Consider the following 15,280-nt stretch of genomic DNA (forward strand, 5'->3'; position numbering starts at 1 on the left):
CTATAGTCACTTGCAGCCCTCGAGCCTAAAAAGTTTTAAAGTAAATTCAAGCAAAATCATGCTGATAACCATCTACAGCTTCATCAACAGGAGTGCTGACTGCTCCATGCCGTCTAATCCTGTTAAAGCTGCCAAAAATCCACGACAAGGCTCAACGCGTCGATTGAATGCCCAAAAAACGAAAAAGAGTAGCGAAGGGGGAAATCGCTTAGCCTAGCCGACGGGACGGGCTCGATAACAGACAAAGCTACAAGCGTAAGCTGCCACGCCCCGCCAGCCCTCCTGCAGTGCTTCACACAACAAAGCAAAACGGTAAATAAAGCCGAGCGATGACAGCGGGCGATGAATGAATGAAAATCAAAGCAAATCAATGGGAAGCTTTTGTCCACACAGCTGCTGTTGCTGCTGCCCTCCCTCACTTAAATCTGATGAAAATTGGAAAAATTTACTTTGGCAATTTTCGTTGCCTTTTGCCGACAATGAAATATGTCAATTTCAATTATGCCAAGCGGCACAGCGACAGGCCACGCCTCTCCGCTACTCCGCCCCCTCGCAACGCACTAGGCCGCAGGCAATTGAAATGTCAGATGGATGGAAAAGGCGAATGCAGAGCCCAAACCGAGGCCCGAGGCCAGCGAACGGAATTTATTACGACAATTCGATGGATCGACAAATGTGTCAATTTTATGTATAATCAAAATCAAAATCAGAATTTGCATCGATTACAGCTCTGATAACGGTTAACAGTTCTCGCCTAGAATTAAGACCTTATCGAAGTGCCATTGGGGCTTCGTGCTAGAATCTGGGGGGAGGGGGGTGGGGAGGAAGAGGCGGGTAGGCGGGGAACGAGCATTGTCAACTGCCTCTGTCAACTGGGTAATTAGAGTTGTTTTGGGCGTGTCAGATGTAAATTGCTGACAGTTGCGATGCCTGAGGCAACAATTTTGGAAATAGACGTTGAATTGGGTAATATTTGAATGGGGGAAAGCGAATAATCGGGTAAAAAGTATTTGCTACAATGAATCCAAGATGGGAAAGCGTCAATTGTGTTGATAGTTGACTGAAAATACTTTAAAAGAAGGCGAAAAAAGGCAAAGAAAATGGCTGCAGCGGTACTTTATATGTATAGATTACGTGGGATATTGAGAGGGTATCTATTGGGTATTTTTTATATATGTATACTGTTAAGGCTTATAAGTAGAAGAAGTATTTAGCTCTTCTCATTCAAGCTGTGCATATTGGTTAGGAAACTATATCCTTACCATACTAAAATCTTATAAAAATCCTCAAGTAATTCGCCTGATTTATAAGCACATAAAACACTTGTTTAACATATCGCACATGTTTGTCCCTTACATATTTATAAAAGCAAGCCATTGAGGCCCCAGACATCGACATTTACATTTATGAAGCTCGAAGATGGCAATAAATGTTAAAGCTATAGCAAGTTAATGGGAAAGTCTTACGCATTTAGCAGGCGTGATTTCCTGGCTAAGTGTTGAACTATCGAGAAATCAATTGAAGGGCCATAAAGCTGGCAACAGCGTCTAGTATTTTGCACAGGAAGTACAACGTCTGGGTCTGTGTCTTGCAGTGAACTCGCCGGCCGCCTAACAATGCGAATATCTTGTATAGCCCTATAGACAGAGACGAACCGGCTGACTGACTGGCTGATTGAGTGATTGATTTGCAATGGGCGATGAGCAACTAGCAACTGGCAACTGGCAGCTGGCAGCTGGCAACTGGAACTGAAGCTGAAGCTGAACTGAACTTGAAAAGTGCATGCACGCAGACACAACACTCTCTCACGATAACAGCAAACAGAACAACAACAGCAACAACAAATATAGGAAAATATCATGTCGTAGACTTCAGACGGAGCATATCAACGATATGATCTCTTCAGCCAGAAAGAGAGAGAGAGAGAGAGAGAGGGGGGGGGGGGGAGATTGGCATTTGGTGGCGTCTGCAGCTCCTGCTGTGGGCGACACTTTGATGTGAAATTGATGATGATTGAAAGTTGCATTTATATGGTGTGACTGTGTGTGTGTGTGTGTATGTGTTTGTGTGTGTGTGGCGCTTTTGGGGGATATTCGTGCTTGGCATTCGGTCTGGTGGCAAAGACATTAAACGTTTCCCGTTTAATGACATTATGCAATGTTTATTTTTGCTCGCATACAAATTAAACGATTAAAGGGCAAGCCAGAAAATGCAGTAGTTGATAGGATGATGAGCTAGAGAATGCCCTGTAATTATCTAACAGCTTTAATTTATGCAGACATGGAATTTAATAATAATGGAATTAAATATATTGCGTAAGCTTTGGCATAAATAGGAGTAAAGCTCAATAAGTCTAAGTTTAAAATTTTATTTTTATATAACTAATAAGAAGAATCATATTTCAATATATAAAATTGGAAATTATCTTATTTTAAACAATATTTAAAGTTCACCAAACTCTCTTAGCCAGAATGGAAAATAGAATAGAATAGAAAGTATAATATATGTATTTTAGTTTTTATTATACTCCGGATATGACTCTTATATTTTGCAATCATTTTATAGGTTATATACAACGAAAATGTTGTAATATCATATTTACAAAATCATTGTTACACTTGAAATCTAGCACAGCCTCTTCTCTACTCTCTAGGGTATCCCATGCCTAACCGCCAGCAAGCCTAAACATTTTGTTGTTTTTGCTCTGCGGTTGAAGTTTTATTTGCCCGCCCTGCCATGTGCTCTAGATATACATATGTGTCAAAACTACTTTGGTGCCGTCGTAAATTTAATTCTTAAGCGTCTGCGTCAGCAGCTGATGATTGTCGTCATCATCATCAGGAGCAGCAGCAGCAACAGCAGCAGCATCACTATCATCATGATTACGAAGACGAACGAATACTCATTGCATTTTTATCACTTACGCGAAATTGGTTTTTATGTGTCGGAGCCTCATGTGCGCCTATTAAATTAAAACGTTCCGCCTTCCTTAGGCACTCGACATCAATTCCCCCGCACTAGACGGCAAACTCCAGTGCCAACCAGAGCCGCAACTACTATGGGCAGCTCGTGCGTAGAGACTGGCGAGGCAGTTAAATAAAATGCCCAGACGCCGTTTATGCAATGACAATCAGCCAAATAGCCCAGTGATATATCTTGGTCATACTTATACGAATATAATGAAAGAAGAGAGCAGCCAGCCACTTAAGGGAGCTGCTAGCAGTATGAGGCTCACTCTGAGGCTGAGTCTGAGTCCGAGTCTACGTCTGACAGTGCTTTAGTTGCTTTTGTCGCCAGCATTGTTTATTGATTTATAGGCTTAGCTCTACATACATATGTATACATACATATACAGAGCCTGCCAGCCAGCTGATTGCAATGTATGTCTGTGAAATATACGCTTTTGTGGGCGTCGCTCTCAATGGAACACTTAACATGGTGTACACAATCTATTGACTTACTCAAGTATCATCAAAGCTGAATTAGTGTGGGCTCGTTAAAAGTCTATGATGCATAATAATTTACCTGAAATTAAAAGAGAGAGAATATTTTAGATTATGCTATTTCATAAAGCAGTCAATTTAAAAGCTAAAATATTTGCTTAAATTAAAATGGGCAATCAAGAGTTATTCTAAATATACAAAAAATAAAATATGTAAAATAATTAAAAAGCAAGAAAACGAATAATTGAAAATGATAAATATTAATAAATATTTTTGGACAATATATTATTATTATTATTTTATTATAACATTTTTTCTTTATAATTTTGACTTTATTTATTTTTTTATTTTAATTGTATGTTACTGTTATATTTATTATAATAATTTCTATATTTTTATTTGTTGAGCGTTTCAATTTTTTTTTACAGTTTTCATTTTACGAATTATGAGATTCATATATGTTTTTTTATTTTTGCAGTTATTAGAATAGTTGTTTTATTTATTCTTTCAATAATATTTTAAAATATATTCTCTTTTAATTTTTAATAATATTTTATAAACTTTGTTAGCCCACTTTCGAATTGAAACATGTTGATTTATTCTATTTTATTGTTATTTAAGAATTATAAGCAAGTTCTTAGCTTTTTGACATTTGTATTTTATAAATAAAACGAATTTCCATACGCACACTATCCGAAATAAAGAATATTTATTAAAAAAGATTACATTCCAGTTATTAAATTTTAAAATATTTATGTTGCTTAGAAAAGCAATTACATGCATTGCAATTCCTAACATGTGTAAGATTTATTTTATTAAATGCATTTGGATAATAAAATTGAGTCTCTTAGACAGACTGACGCACTGTGTGTAAGCGCCTCCTTGGCAATTTGGGAATTTAGTTGCAAACCAATAGCCGCAAAGGCAGCCACAATGACACCTGGGCCGGGCGAGTCTCCATGCACTTCAGACAAGATCAGATGATATACAATTAATTCCCACCGCCTATCTGCATAGTGCCATGGCAAACAAGCAGGCCAAGCTAACCAGCTAGGCAAACCAATCCAATCCAAACCGAACCCCAGCAACCAATCCGACCAACCGCTGGCTCGGACCAATGAAAAATCTGTCAAGCTCAGTAAACTGACAAGTTAATGCCACAGCAGCATCCAGAGGCGAGGCACTGTGGAGCCAGTGACTTGGCAAAAAATCACCCAAAGGCAAGCTCTGCAAGGCTGGGTGGGTCAGCAAGGAGGCGAGCGAGAGTGTGAGCGGGTGTCTGGTCTCTGTGGTAAAATTTAATTTAACATACAATTCAAATGCTGTACGACAAATTCTTTGCACACACACGCACGCACATTGGCAACCAGACCTCAGACCACAAAATACACAAAACGTTGCCTGGACACAAAAGGCCAGGATGAGAGAGAGCGGGAGGGAGTTTTTTGTGTGGCGCATAACTTGGGCTCAAGGCTCAAGCCCTTAATTATATTGAGTGTATGAAATCCTTTAGCCACACAATGCAGCCCATCCTCACACACACACACACACACACACACGCACACTCTCGGCAAGGCAAATCCGGGGCAACAGGAAGTGAAAGTGGCCTGGACAACAGGCAACAATGTCCATGTCCTTGAACAGCGCATAATCCAAGCAATTTGCAATTTTTGGTAATTTAACTTGACAAAACTTTTTAATGGCCAATGCCAATGCCACTGCCAAAGCCATTGCCTCTGCCCCAGGCCGGCTGTTCAGCATCGAAGCGGATCCCCTCTTTCAAATCTGAAAACGTAATGGACGCCATTTGTGGCGATTGGTTGCGCAACTGTTGCAACTCGAGATTCGATTCTTGGTCGGGTTGGAGTCCCACAGCCCGAATCCCAATCAAAAATGAAAAAAAAAAAAACCCTTTGTTCCGTCATAAAACCATAATTTTTGATTGTTATGTACTTTAAGCGGATTTCGGCTGAGCGCAACGGGCAAAGAGATTTCATATATATACACATATACATACATACATAAATACACATATATATACACTTTTCATTTTTTGTTGTTGGTGCATGCAAATTTTTGTAGCTTTTCCCATTTTCATTTTCAATTTCATTGGAGTTTGTTGTTGTCTCTTTGTCTATTATATTCGATGATTTATGGTCTTATGCGCAGCTTGGCCATTAACTGGGCTTAAGGCGTTAATATCCTTAGCGCAGGATTCGCTAAAATAAAGAGTTGGGCTATTTATGCGTTGATTTGATTTTAATCTTCTTTTGCACGAACCACTGGGAATACACAGCGGACTTTTAGCTATTGTTGCCCACGGATCTGTTAATGTGAGCAGATTTGTGGGCGAATATTTTTGGTTGCGTTGAGCTTAGCTCGGCTGAGCAGCGAGGCAAAAGTTGTTGAATAGGGTCGCGGTTTTTGTTTAGGTGTGTGTGTGTGTGTGTGAGGTGGTTGAGTGTGAATGTAATTTTAGAGAATGCAATTCTCACTTGAGCATATTATGAAATCTAATTTGAATTGTTTAGATAATCTTATTAGCTGTCATAATATATATGAAATATTTCGTAGCGCATATACGAAAATGCAGAGATGGAGTTTTGAAGCTTGTGAAGTATGATAAAAAAAATATAGTGTTAACAAAAAGTAGCAAATATATAAACTGAGTATATAATAGTTGTTTTCTATTACTATTAATAATATAAAATTATATAAAAATAAATAGATAACATTTTTGAAAACTAAAAACGAGCCTAATAAAATTATGTATAACCATTTGATTTAAATGTAATAATATATGTAAATAAAATTCGTTTATATATATTATTTGAAATATAAATAAAATATTGGGTGTTGAAATAGTAAATATAATACATATTATATATTAAACATTTTTATATATTTATCATAAATTCCAACACAAATTAATTTGAGTATTTTTTAAATAAAATAAATATTTGCTTTTAACTTAACAATTTTTTACCAATATAAATTACAAGCATTTCATTTTGGCTGCTGGCTAACCAATTTAACACTTTTAATAATTCTTATTATTTAAATTATTTGTATTTTACCTCAACCCTCTCTCCATGCTCTTCATCTTATTACAGAGATCATATTATATTAACTACCAACTCAACTAAGCTCCACAACAAAGAGCCACTTTAAAACAAAGTTTCTTTGCCCTAATCAAACTCGCTTGAAACTCGATCTAACATTTAACTTTCTAAGTTGTATATCAAATTGGCTCTCTACCCAGCCTAAAGAAAATTTGACAACTTTTCGCTCGCAAACAACCGGAGTAATATTTATAGCTCTAATTACAAACAACAGCCGCTCACACAGACAACAAGAACAACAAAGGGAACAGGAGTCGCGCCGCACTGGGAGTATCAAAACAGCGCAATATCAACTGCGAAAAGAAAAAAAAAAAAAAATAGAATAGTAGAGGGAGAGGGAGAGGGAGAGCGACGGAGTGGGATAAACTGGGTACGTAATACTGCGACCATAAGCCACAATTTCAGCGACGCCGAAAAACAGTTTAACTGTCAAAAATGACAAATAGCTCGCTGAGGATTTAATTTTAAATGCAGTTGCGCTTCGCGTTTGCATTGCAGTGGAAATTAACTAAGAGTGCGCAAAAACGTTAGCGGGGAAAATTGCGACTGGCTAGCGTTAGATGGAAAAACCCACCCCCTACTCCCCGGCAAGCGCAACAAACCATGGCAACAAGCAGCAGCAGCAACAACCACCGAAAATCTTGGCAAAAGTAGCGAAACGGAAGTGGAATTAAAAACGCGCTGGGAACACCTTGCTGCAAGGGGATTTTAAAGGGGGCCAGGGGGGTGGTTTTGGCTAGGAGTGGTGCGTCTGTGACGGGCAAAAGGGGTTCAATGCGCTCTACGGCCTTTGGTCACATAGCAATGCGGCCTTTCATCTACGTACGGAAAATTACGATTGCACAATACTGAGTAATGGAAATGGAAGGGCAAAAGGATTTCGCAGTGGATCACATACATATACATATATAAATATATATGTATATGTATGTACATACATTAATCGTTTACTCAATGTTCAGTCAGACGTTTTATTGCAATTCCAAATATGTCTATGAACATGTCCACAACGCACGTGCCCCACGTGCAACACAGCCGGCGGGGGTCGCTCGGTCGCATCTATCCGCTTATTAAAAATATTTGTTTATGTTTGCTTTTCTATCTGTCGGCTGGCATTGTCTTGCCTAATGATGTTTACGACTCGCTCGGCCATATAATTAAATTTTTAGACATCCACATTTTTCAACATCAACGCACATTAAACACACATGCCAAGAGCTTTGTGAATCTGGAGAGAAATAAAGTGGGGCTAGGCCTAATTTATCTGAGGTGGTGCATGGTGCAATAGCTTAGAGCCAAACAATCGAAGAAGCTGTTGGTTTTATGTTGATACAGTTAGATGTGCATAAAATGTCAATGTCATAAAACCTTATTACTCGTGTGAAAAATAAAATAATTATAAAAAAAAAATATATATATAAAAAAATAACATATATATTTAGATAACTTATTACATCATAGCATAAAATTAGTTATAACTAGTCAGTCTAAAATATATAAACGATATTTTTGAAATATTAAACAAAAATTACTAAAAGTGAAAAATTGAAATTAAAAAAAAAATTTAATTATTATTAAAAAATTAACTAATATTGCTTGATTGAAAATCGTTTTATATTTTATATTTATATTTTTTTTTTTTTAATTGCACATTCTACATATATATATATATATATAGGATTTTTAAAAATTAATTTTACTAAATAATTCTCTGATTTACTTCTTCAAAAATTCCTCCCATCGCCACACAATTCTCTACAAATAATCTCCAGCTTACTAATTGTATTGCAATGCATTCCTCAGCCATTGATTAGCCGCTTTAACGATTTTCTAACTGTTCATTAGTGTCGGCATTCGGACTCTACAAGCAACGGCTTAGTGGCACCTCTCTATGCGCTTCTCACACACAGACCTGTGTCTGTTTTCTCTGTGTAATTGCAAATCCAATTAATTTACGAACTAGTCCCAGCAAATGTGCTACTAACTGAGACATAAATAGCACAAGACTAGACACGAGACACGAGATACGAGACACGACTACCTACAACAGATACTCAAATGCCGGTCCGCCTCTCCCTGCCCCACTGCCACTCTCTATCACCCTCTCTCACGCTGCTGTTCCCGTGTCTTTCTGTCTCGCCAATGCCTTTTATAGCCGATGTTGTGTCTACGTGTGTTCCTGAATTTAAAGTGCTTGTGGTCTGAGAGACTGTCGCTGGAGTGTTGACAACGTTTCTCTGTGTGTATGTTGTGTGCGTGTGTGTGTGTGCGTGTATCTCAGATTGACAAATGTACAACAATTAAGTGAGAAGTTTGGGAATGCGACTGATGCTGATGATGCTGCCTGGAGGTTGTCAAGGAAATTGAAAAGTGAAACCTGCAGCGCACCAAAAACTTTTGTGCGGATTTATGTCACAAGTTTTACTTGGAAACTAACGCAAAGACCCCACAAAACCGAGACCCATATCAACATCAATTTCACTTTAATGTTTCCCGTGCATAAAAACGTAAAATGTAAAACAAAAAACTTGAAGAAGAGAAATTATGCTAATAAATCGCAGCGACACGTGTCGTCGTACTCTCAACCTAATGGACATGCGCCACGAAATATGCATTGAATATTTTTTACAACATCGCCCAGGCTCAGGCTCAGCCCCAGCTGCCGGAGTGCTGCACATTCCGGGCGCGGATTATGGACTGCACGTGGTGTTTACACATCATTTACATAAAACGAGCAACAATTTTTTGTTTCACCTTTTTTTTTCTGCACTTTCTTAACAACAACGAGCGCAGCAGAGTCCGGAGTATGAGCTGGAAAAACCTGCACAACAAAGTTGTTAATTATACTTGACTGGACGACAACTCCAGCTCAGCCCAACCCGGCGCTTTGCCCAGTCAAGCGCTGATAATAAAGCGCCCGGGTGGCCCTCAGGGCTTTGAGTAAGGAACTGGCACCAGGAACCTGCCCGTTCGTTTATGACGTGCCCGAAGTAAAAGAAACCATTAATCAGCGCCTTGGTTAGACCGGGCTGCTCTTACCTCAACACGATTTACCGCTTTACGGAGCTGAGCTGTATATGTATGTATATATATGTATGTATTTTCCATTTGATTCCTTTCTATGCGATTCTCATAATTTGACACTGGTCGCGTGCGTAACATTAAGCAACACAATACGAGACCAGCAAACGATTTTCAGATAAAGACCATTTAAGTGCACAGAGAAAAACAACTTGTATTATGGCTAATTGCAGTTATTAATGAGTTTAGTCTACATTTTTGATGAGCCATAATTGAATGATGGAAGGAGAGACGTACTTTGATTGATAGCTAGAGTCATGTGATAACAAACATTGGATAGGAGAGAATCTTGTATAAAACAAAATATTTTTTTTTTGTAGTTTAGGTTTAAGCTATATTCATTTTAATAAAATATTAAATAAAAGGATTAGGTTTTTTGCGTTTTTCCATTTTCTTTAATATTTTTATTATTTTGTGTATTTTATTTATTTATTATTTTATTTTTTCATATACACTCATGATGAAAATAATAGGTACACCAAATTTTTTTTTAGAGATTCTGTCATAACTAATTAATTTTTGATATTTTTGAAAAAAATTTGATGGTAACTTTAAGGAAACCATCTGGCAATATGATGCATGCCAAAAAATTTTTTGTATTTTCCCGTAAATTTATTGTAGTCACAATTCATTGAAAAGAGCTTGCTGAAAATAATAGGTACACTCGATCTCTTCAGTCTGGAAAAAATTTTTAACCAAAGAAAAACGTCTTTTATTGTTATAAAATATTAAATAGTCTTCACAGAGATGTTATAAGTAAAAAAAAAAAATAATCAATATCATATGTAGATGGGTCGGAATATTCATTGTTCTAGTGAGGAACGCAGAATCGCTAAAAACCTTATAAGGAGTGGCAAATCTTTGCGGGAAATCGCCAAACTGATGAACAGATCTCTTAATTTTGTTATAAGAGTGCAAAATGAAAAAGAATCACGTGGACGTTCATCAAAAAACACAGCAGAACTGGACAGATGCATTACAAGAATTGCAGAATCTGACCCTTTCAAATCTTCAAGGGTTAATGCATCCGAAATAGATAATATTATTGATGCTTCTTCAATTGGGGGATGACTACATATGGCTAAGCTACCAGATCGCACCAAAAAAATGGTTCTTTAATACGCATTAAAAAATTTGATGATAATGCAAAACTTTTGCTAAAGACCACATCACCTGGGAAGGATCTGAAAGTCAAAAAAAGTGGCGTAATATCCTATTTATCGACGGAACCAAAATTTGCCTATATAGAAATGATTATTCTAGACATGTAAGAATCCCTAAAGGAAAAAAATTGGATCCTCGCTAAACAAAAAAAATAGTGAAGCATGGCGGTGGAAACATTATGGTGTGAAGATGCTTCTTTTGGTATGGAGTATATCCGATTTTTCTAATATCTGGCATTATGAGAACAGCTGACTACAGGGATATTATCGCAAATATAAAAATAACATATGCTGAGAAAAACATGCCCCTGCGGTGGGATTTTCAGCACGATAATGGCCCGAAACACCCGTCTAAAAAGAGTAAAAACTTGGTTTTATGTTAATAAAGTGGAAACTCTCGCTTGATCCAGTCATTCTCTTGATCTGAATCGAATCGAAAACTCGTGGAGTGAATTGAAAAAGCAAATGGTAAAGAAGAAATGTGATAACAAACGCCAGTTATAGGATTGCATCCAAGAAACTTGGAGAGAGATTCCGATTGGAACCTGCCAAACTTGAATTAGGAGTATGTCCAAGCGGATAGAAATATTTATTAAAAATCAAAAAGGATATATAGGATATTAATCCAACAATATAATAGCAAAAGATTTTTAATGATTTGAAGATCAAAAATTTAAATACAACTTTTCAAAGTAAAGTGTACCTATTATTTCAGTCAAGCACAAAAGCTGCACTTTTGATTTTTTGTTTGTAACTTTTGAAAAAAAAAATTTTTTTTTTTCAAATTTACTTATTTTCTTTTATATATACCTAAAACAGAAACGTGCATTAAAATTTTAATGTTTGGGTCAGTAGAAAAAATGTTTTGCTAAACTAAACTCAATTTCAAGAAGTGTACCTATTATTTTCATCATGAGTGTATATATTTCTAATTATAAAAATCAATAAATTTTATATATTCACAACTTGATGACACCAGAAAATACTTGTAAATACAAGTGCTCTACCAGTTTAAGTAAACAAATTTAAAGAAACAACATTTACATATGTATATTCTGTAAATAGGAAATTCATTTGGCATTCAGTTCAAGTAATGGCAGTGACCATTAAACTAATTGCACACAATTCACATTTGATGGCAGGCATTGCTGAAAATGCCAAATGTTTAATATGCATATAAGAATAAATGCTCACAGATCCAGCAATTGCCCAACGCCCCACGCCCCATGCCCAACTCAATGGAGCAGCAGGAGGTGGCACGCAGGCTGGCAGGCAGGCCACATACTGAATGAATGGCATTTAACCTGAGCCTCGAAAAACATATGGAAAATCAAAAGCGGCAAAAAGCGAAAGCAATTTGCTTAGAGGGTCGCTGGCAAACCACCTGTGCAGCAGGCACCACCAACGCCACGCACACACACATACACACACAAAGAGCAATCAAACCACCCGCCAGGGCAGAGCCAAAGCAAATTTCATACGAAATTAAATTAGAATTTTCGGTAGTTGTTTGTCTATTTCTGTCTGTCTGTTTGTCTGTGTGCCTCTTGCTCTATGGCGTCTCTCGCTCTCTCTCCCTCCCTCTCTCTCTCTCTCTCTCTCTCTCTACTGCTCATTCTCTCAATTGCTCAATTTAAACGAATGGCAAAAGGAAATTGCAGCACGCACGCACATGAAACTCGCTTTCAATTAAAAAAAAGTAGTATAAAAAGCAAAACATGATCGATTTGCAAATATCCTAGAATCCTGGCTGATTTTTTAAATACCAAAAAAAAAAAAAAACATCAACAAACATAAATAATATTATTTATAAAAATAATAAAATCCCATTTTTAAGATAATACTAAATTATTTAAAAACGAAAAAGTAGTTATAGATAAATGATTGTTTTTATCATTTAGTTTAAAAACAAAATAAAATAAAAAATAATACAAAATTAAAATGATATAATTGTATAAAAATAGTATTATTATTGATAAAAATATATATATGTATATTTTGATATATAAAAGATTTTTTTATATTTATTTGTAAATTAATTTTACTTCATTTCATTTCGGATGCGAAATATAGTTCTCTTCTTTCTCTTTTCATCAGCATGCCCTTTTGCATGCCCTTGCCAGGGTATAAAAATATTGAAATTATACCGCCCAAAACATTAAAGTCAAAAATATGTATGTATTCACAAATAACTGTGGGACAATTGTAGGCGAGCAATAGGGAAATACTAGTATGTGGCAGGAGTCGGCCGTCTGGCGCAGACAGGCGGCACAGAGAAATGAACAAATGACCGCAGGCAGCAGCAGCAGCATTCACATTTGCACGAATGAATGCGTGAGTGTTTGCGAGTGTCTTTCTGAGTGTTTGCCGGCGGTTGGGGTCAAAAGGATTGCACGAATGCCCAAATGCCTACGCAAATGGGCGCATTTTCAATTAAAATTGTTCGCTTTTAATCACTTTTACAAGCTGTGATATGAAACGCATTCCAGATTTTTCATATACTATATACTTATATATATACATATATTTTTATCTGCGCAATATTCTGCAATTTAATTTCGTATTTTTTTCATAATTTTGTTAATGATAATCCTGAATTTAGTCTGCGGTTTGGCTCGTTAACGGCTTAGAACATAATTAAAGCCATCCGCAATGATGGTCAGGTCGCTGTCCGTGCTGTCCGCATTGTAGTCGCTGTTGTGCCACACATACTCCATTTGCATGGGTATGCTGATGGAGATGGCACCGCCGGAGGACGTTGTCATGGATCTGGCGCCGGAGTGGGAGACAGAATCAGAGCTGGAGCTGGCGCACAGTGTCTCAGTGTCGGAGTCATCTTCGACCGTCTCAAGCCATGGCTCATAGCGCACCAGTTCCGTGCTGGGCTCGTCTTTCTCGTACGGCACCAGAGCTAGGAAATTATCTGTGGTGCTCGTCTCGTCATCGCCCTGCCTGGCCTTCTCCTGCTTATAATCATCATCATCATCATCATCATTTGTGGTTCCACAGTCCTCGCTCAGCGACGACGATGACAATGATGTTAACGATGACTGAAAGTTCTTACGGAACTGATATTCATCTGGCACCTGATCGCTGGGCACCTGATCCCTGGGCACCTGATCCTTGGGCGCCAGTTCTGTGACCGTATTGCCGCCAGCCGTGATGCGCACCATATGAGACGGCGTCTCGTGTAGCACGTTGAATTGATTCTGCTGGAGCACATTCTTTAGCGAAATAAACGATTCACGCATGTCCATCAGCTGCGCCTCGCTGTACTCCGACCATAGCGGCGAGTTGGGCAACGACAGCGCTTTGATCAAAAAATCCAAATCTTTTTCCATGAATATCGCTCAAGGTCAGCGGGCGAAACTTTTTCGAATTCCTATTTAAATGCTTAAACTACAATTTTTAGTGAACCTAACAAATTGACACACGAAGTCCGGATATGTGTGTTTAAACTGTTACGAAATACTAAAAATATTCTACAGAGATATCCATACACAAAACACAAAACTCCTTTTCGTGTTTAATTTATGAATTTATTTCGATAAAAACCCGCACAAAGCACAAATTGAACAACTCGCAGGCAAAATGGTTTACGTAAGCCACTTGCATAAAGCACTCACAGGTCTCTGAAGTGGTTTTGTCATATGGACAGCAAAGTGCACAGCTAAACTAAGAACAACATCAGCATCTGGAAGATGAAGACCAACTGCTGTTGGTCTTCTTCTTCCGAGCCGAGCAGCAGCAGTTTATATTCAACGAGTCTCTAAAATAATACAATTTTCCTCTAAATTTGGTCAAAGATGCCACACAAAAATAAACTATGAGCCGCATGGCCTCGATGTCTTATAGCAATGCAAATCGCCTGTGTCTCATGGATACATCACAAAACATTGTCCTTCGACCCACCAACGGCGTTGTTGTTTCTTAGTTAAAGCGAGCCAAAGCTACCGACTCAAGTGTGTCTGGGTCTAACTGTCTGTGTGTTTGAGTGTTTAAGAGGGTGGGTGCGGATGTGTGTGTGTGCGGTTGAGTGTGTGGCATTAGTTGCCTCAATGGCGAACCCTTATGACCAGCTAACAAGCAAGCAAGATATAGAGATGACCCACAGTCGTGACACGAATGAGTTTGAAGATTTTTAGAGAAATTCCGATGCACTATTATGGATAAATTGAAGCAAGATTAATTTATGCACAGCTTTAGGGAAGAACATTTAAGCTTAATTAATATGATCTGAATAAAGACGATCTTAATATGAGTGCTCATCGAAAAAAATAAATAACTATATATCAATTAATCATAAGAATTAAGGAATAGATATATTGTCGAGCTAAATCATTGAATGGTTTTTGTTTTGTTGTTATTCTCAACGATGTTGCCATTGTTTAATTTAACTGTGTGAAAAAAGGCTTTGATGAGTCCAACTTTTAGTGAAAATATTACGTGAAGGTATAGAATAACTTAACAC

At 37.5% G+C, this 15,280-nt stretch overlaps 2 protein-coding genes across 4 annotated transcripts in view; both read right to left on the bottom strand.

The window, feature by feature from the left end:
* Positions 1 to 15,280, bottom strand: part of Trim9 (E3 ubiquitin-protein ligase Trim9) — a 114,573-nt gene that overhangs the window by 64,992 nt on the left and 34,301 nt on the right. The window lies entirely within an intron of this gene.
* Positions 13,366 to 14,347, bottom strand: LOC115562244 (uncharacterized). Of its 2 annotated transcripts, XM_089258047.1 has the most exons (2): positions 13,926 to 14,335; positions 13,366 to 13,895 (listed from the first exon to the last, which is right to left on the bottom strand). In XM_089258047.1, exons 1-2 carry the CDS (start codon positions 14,148 to 14,150, stop codon positions 13,428 to 13,430), a joined length of 693 nt encoding a protein of 230 aa, XP_089114173.1. In that variant the 5' UTR covers positions 14,151 to 14,335; the 3' UTR covers positions 13,366 to 13,427. The 2 variants fall into 2 exon arrangements, with proteins under 2 accessions (XP_089114173.1, XP_030239190.1); XM_030383330.2 differs by having other exon boundaries at positions 13,366 to 14,347.

The sequence above is a fragment of the Drosophila navojoa genome, chromosome 3, assembly GCF_054131105.1.
Source record: "Drosophila navojoa isolate 15081-1374.11 chromosome 3, UAZ_NAV_1.0, whole genome shotgun sequence".
Lineage (NCBI taxonomy): Eukaryota > Metazoa > Arthropoda > Insecta > Diptera > Drosophilidae > Drosophila > Drosophila navojoa.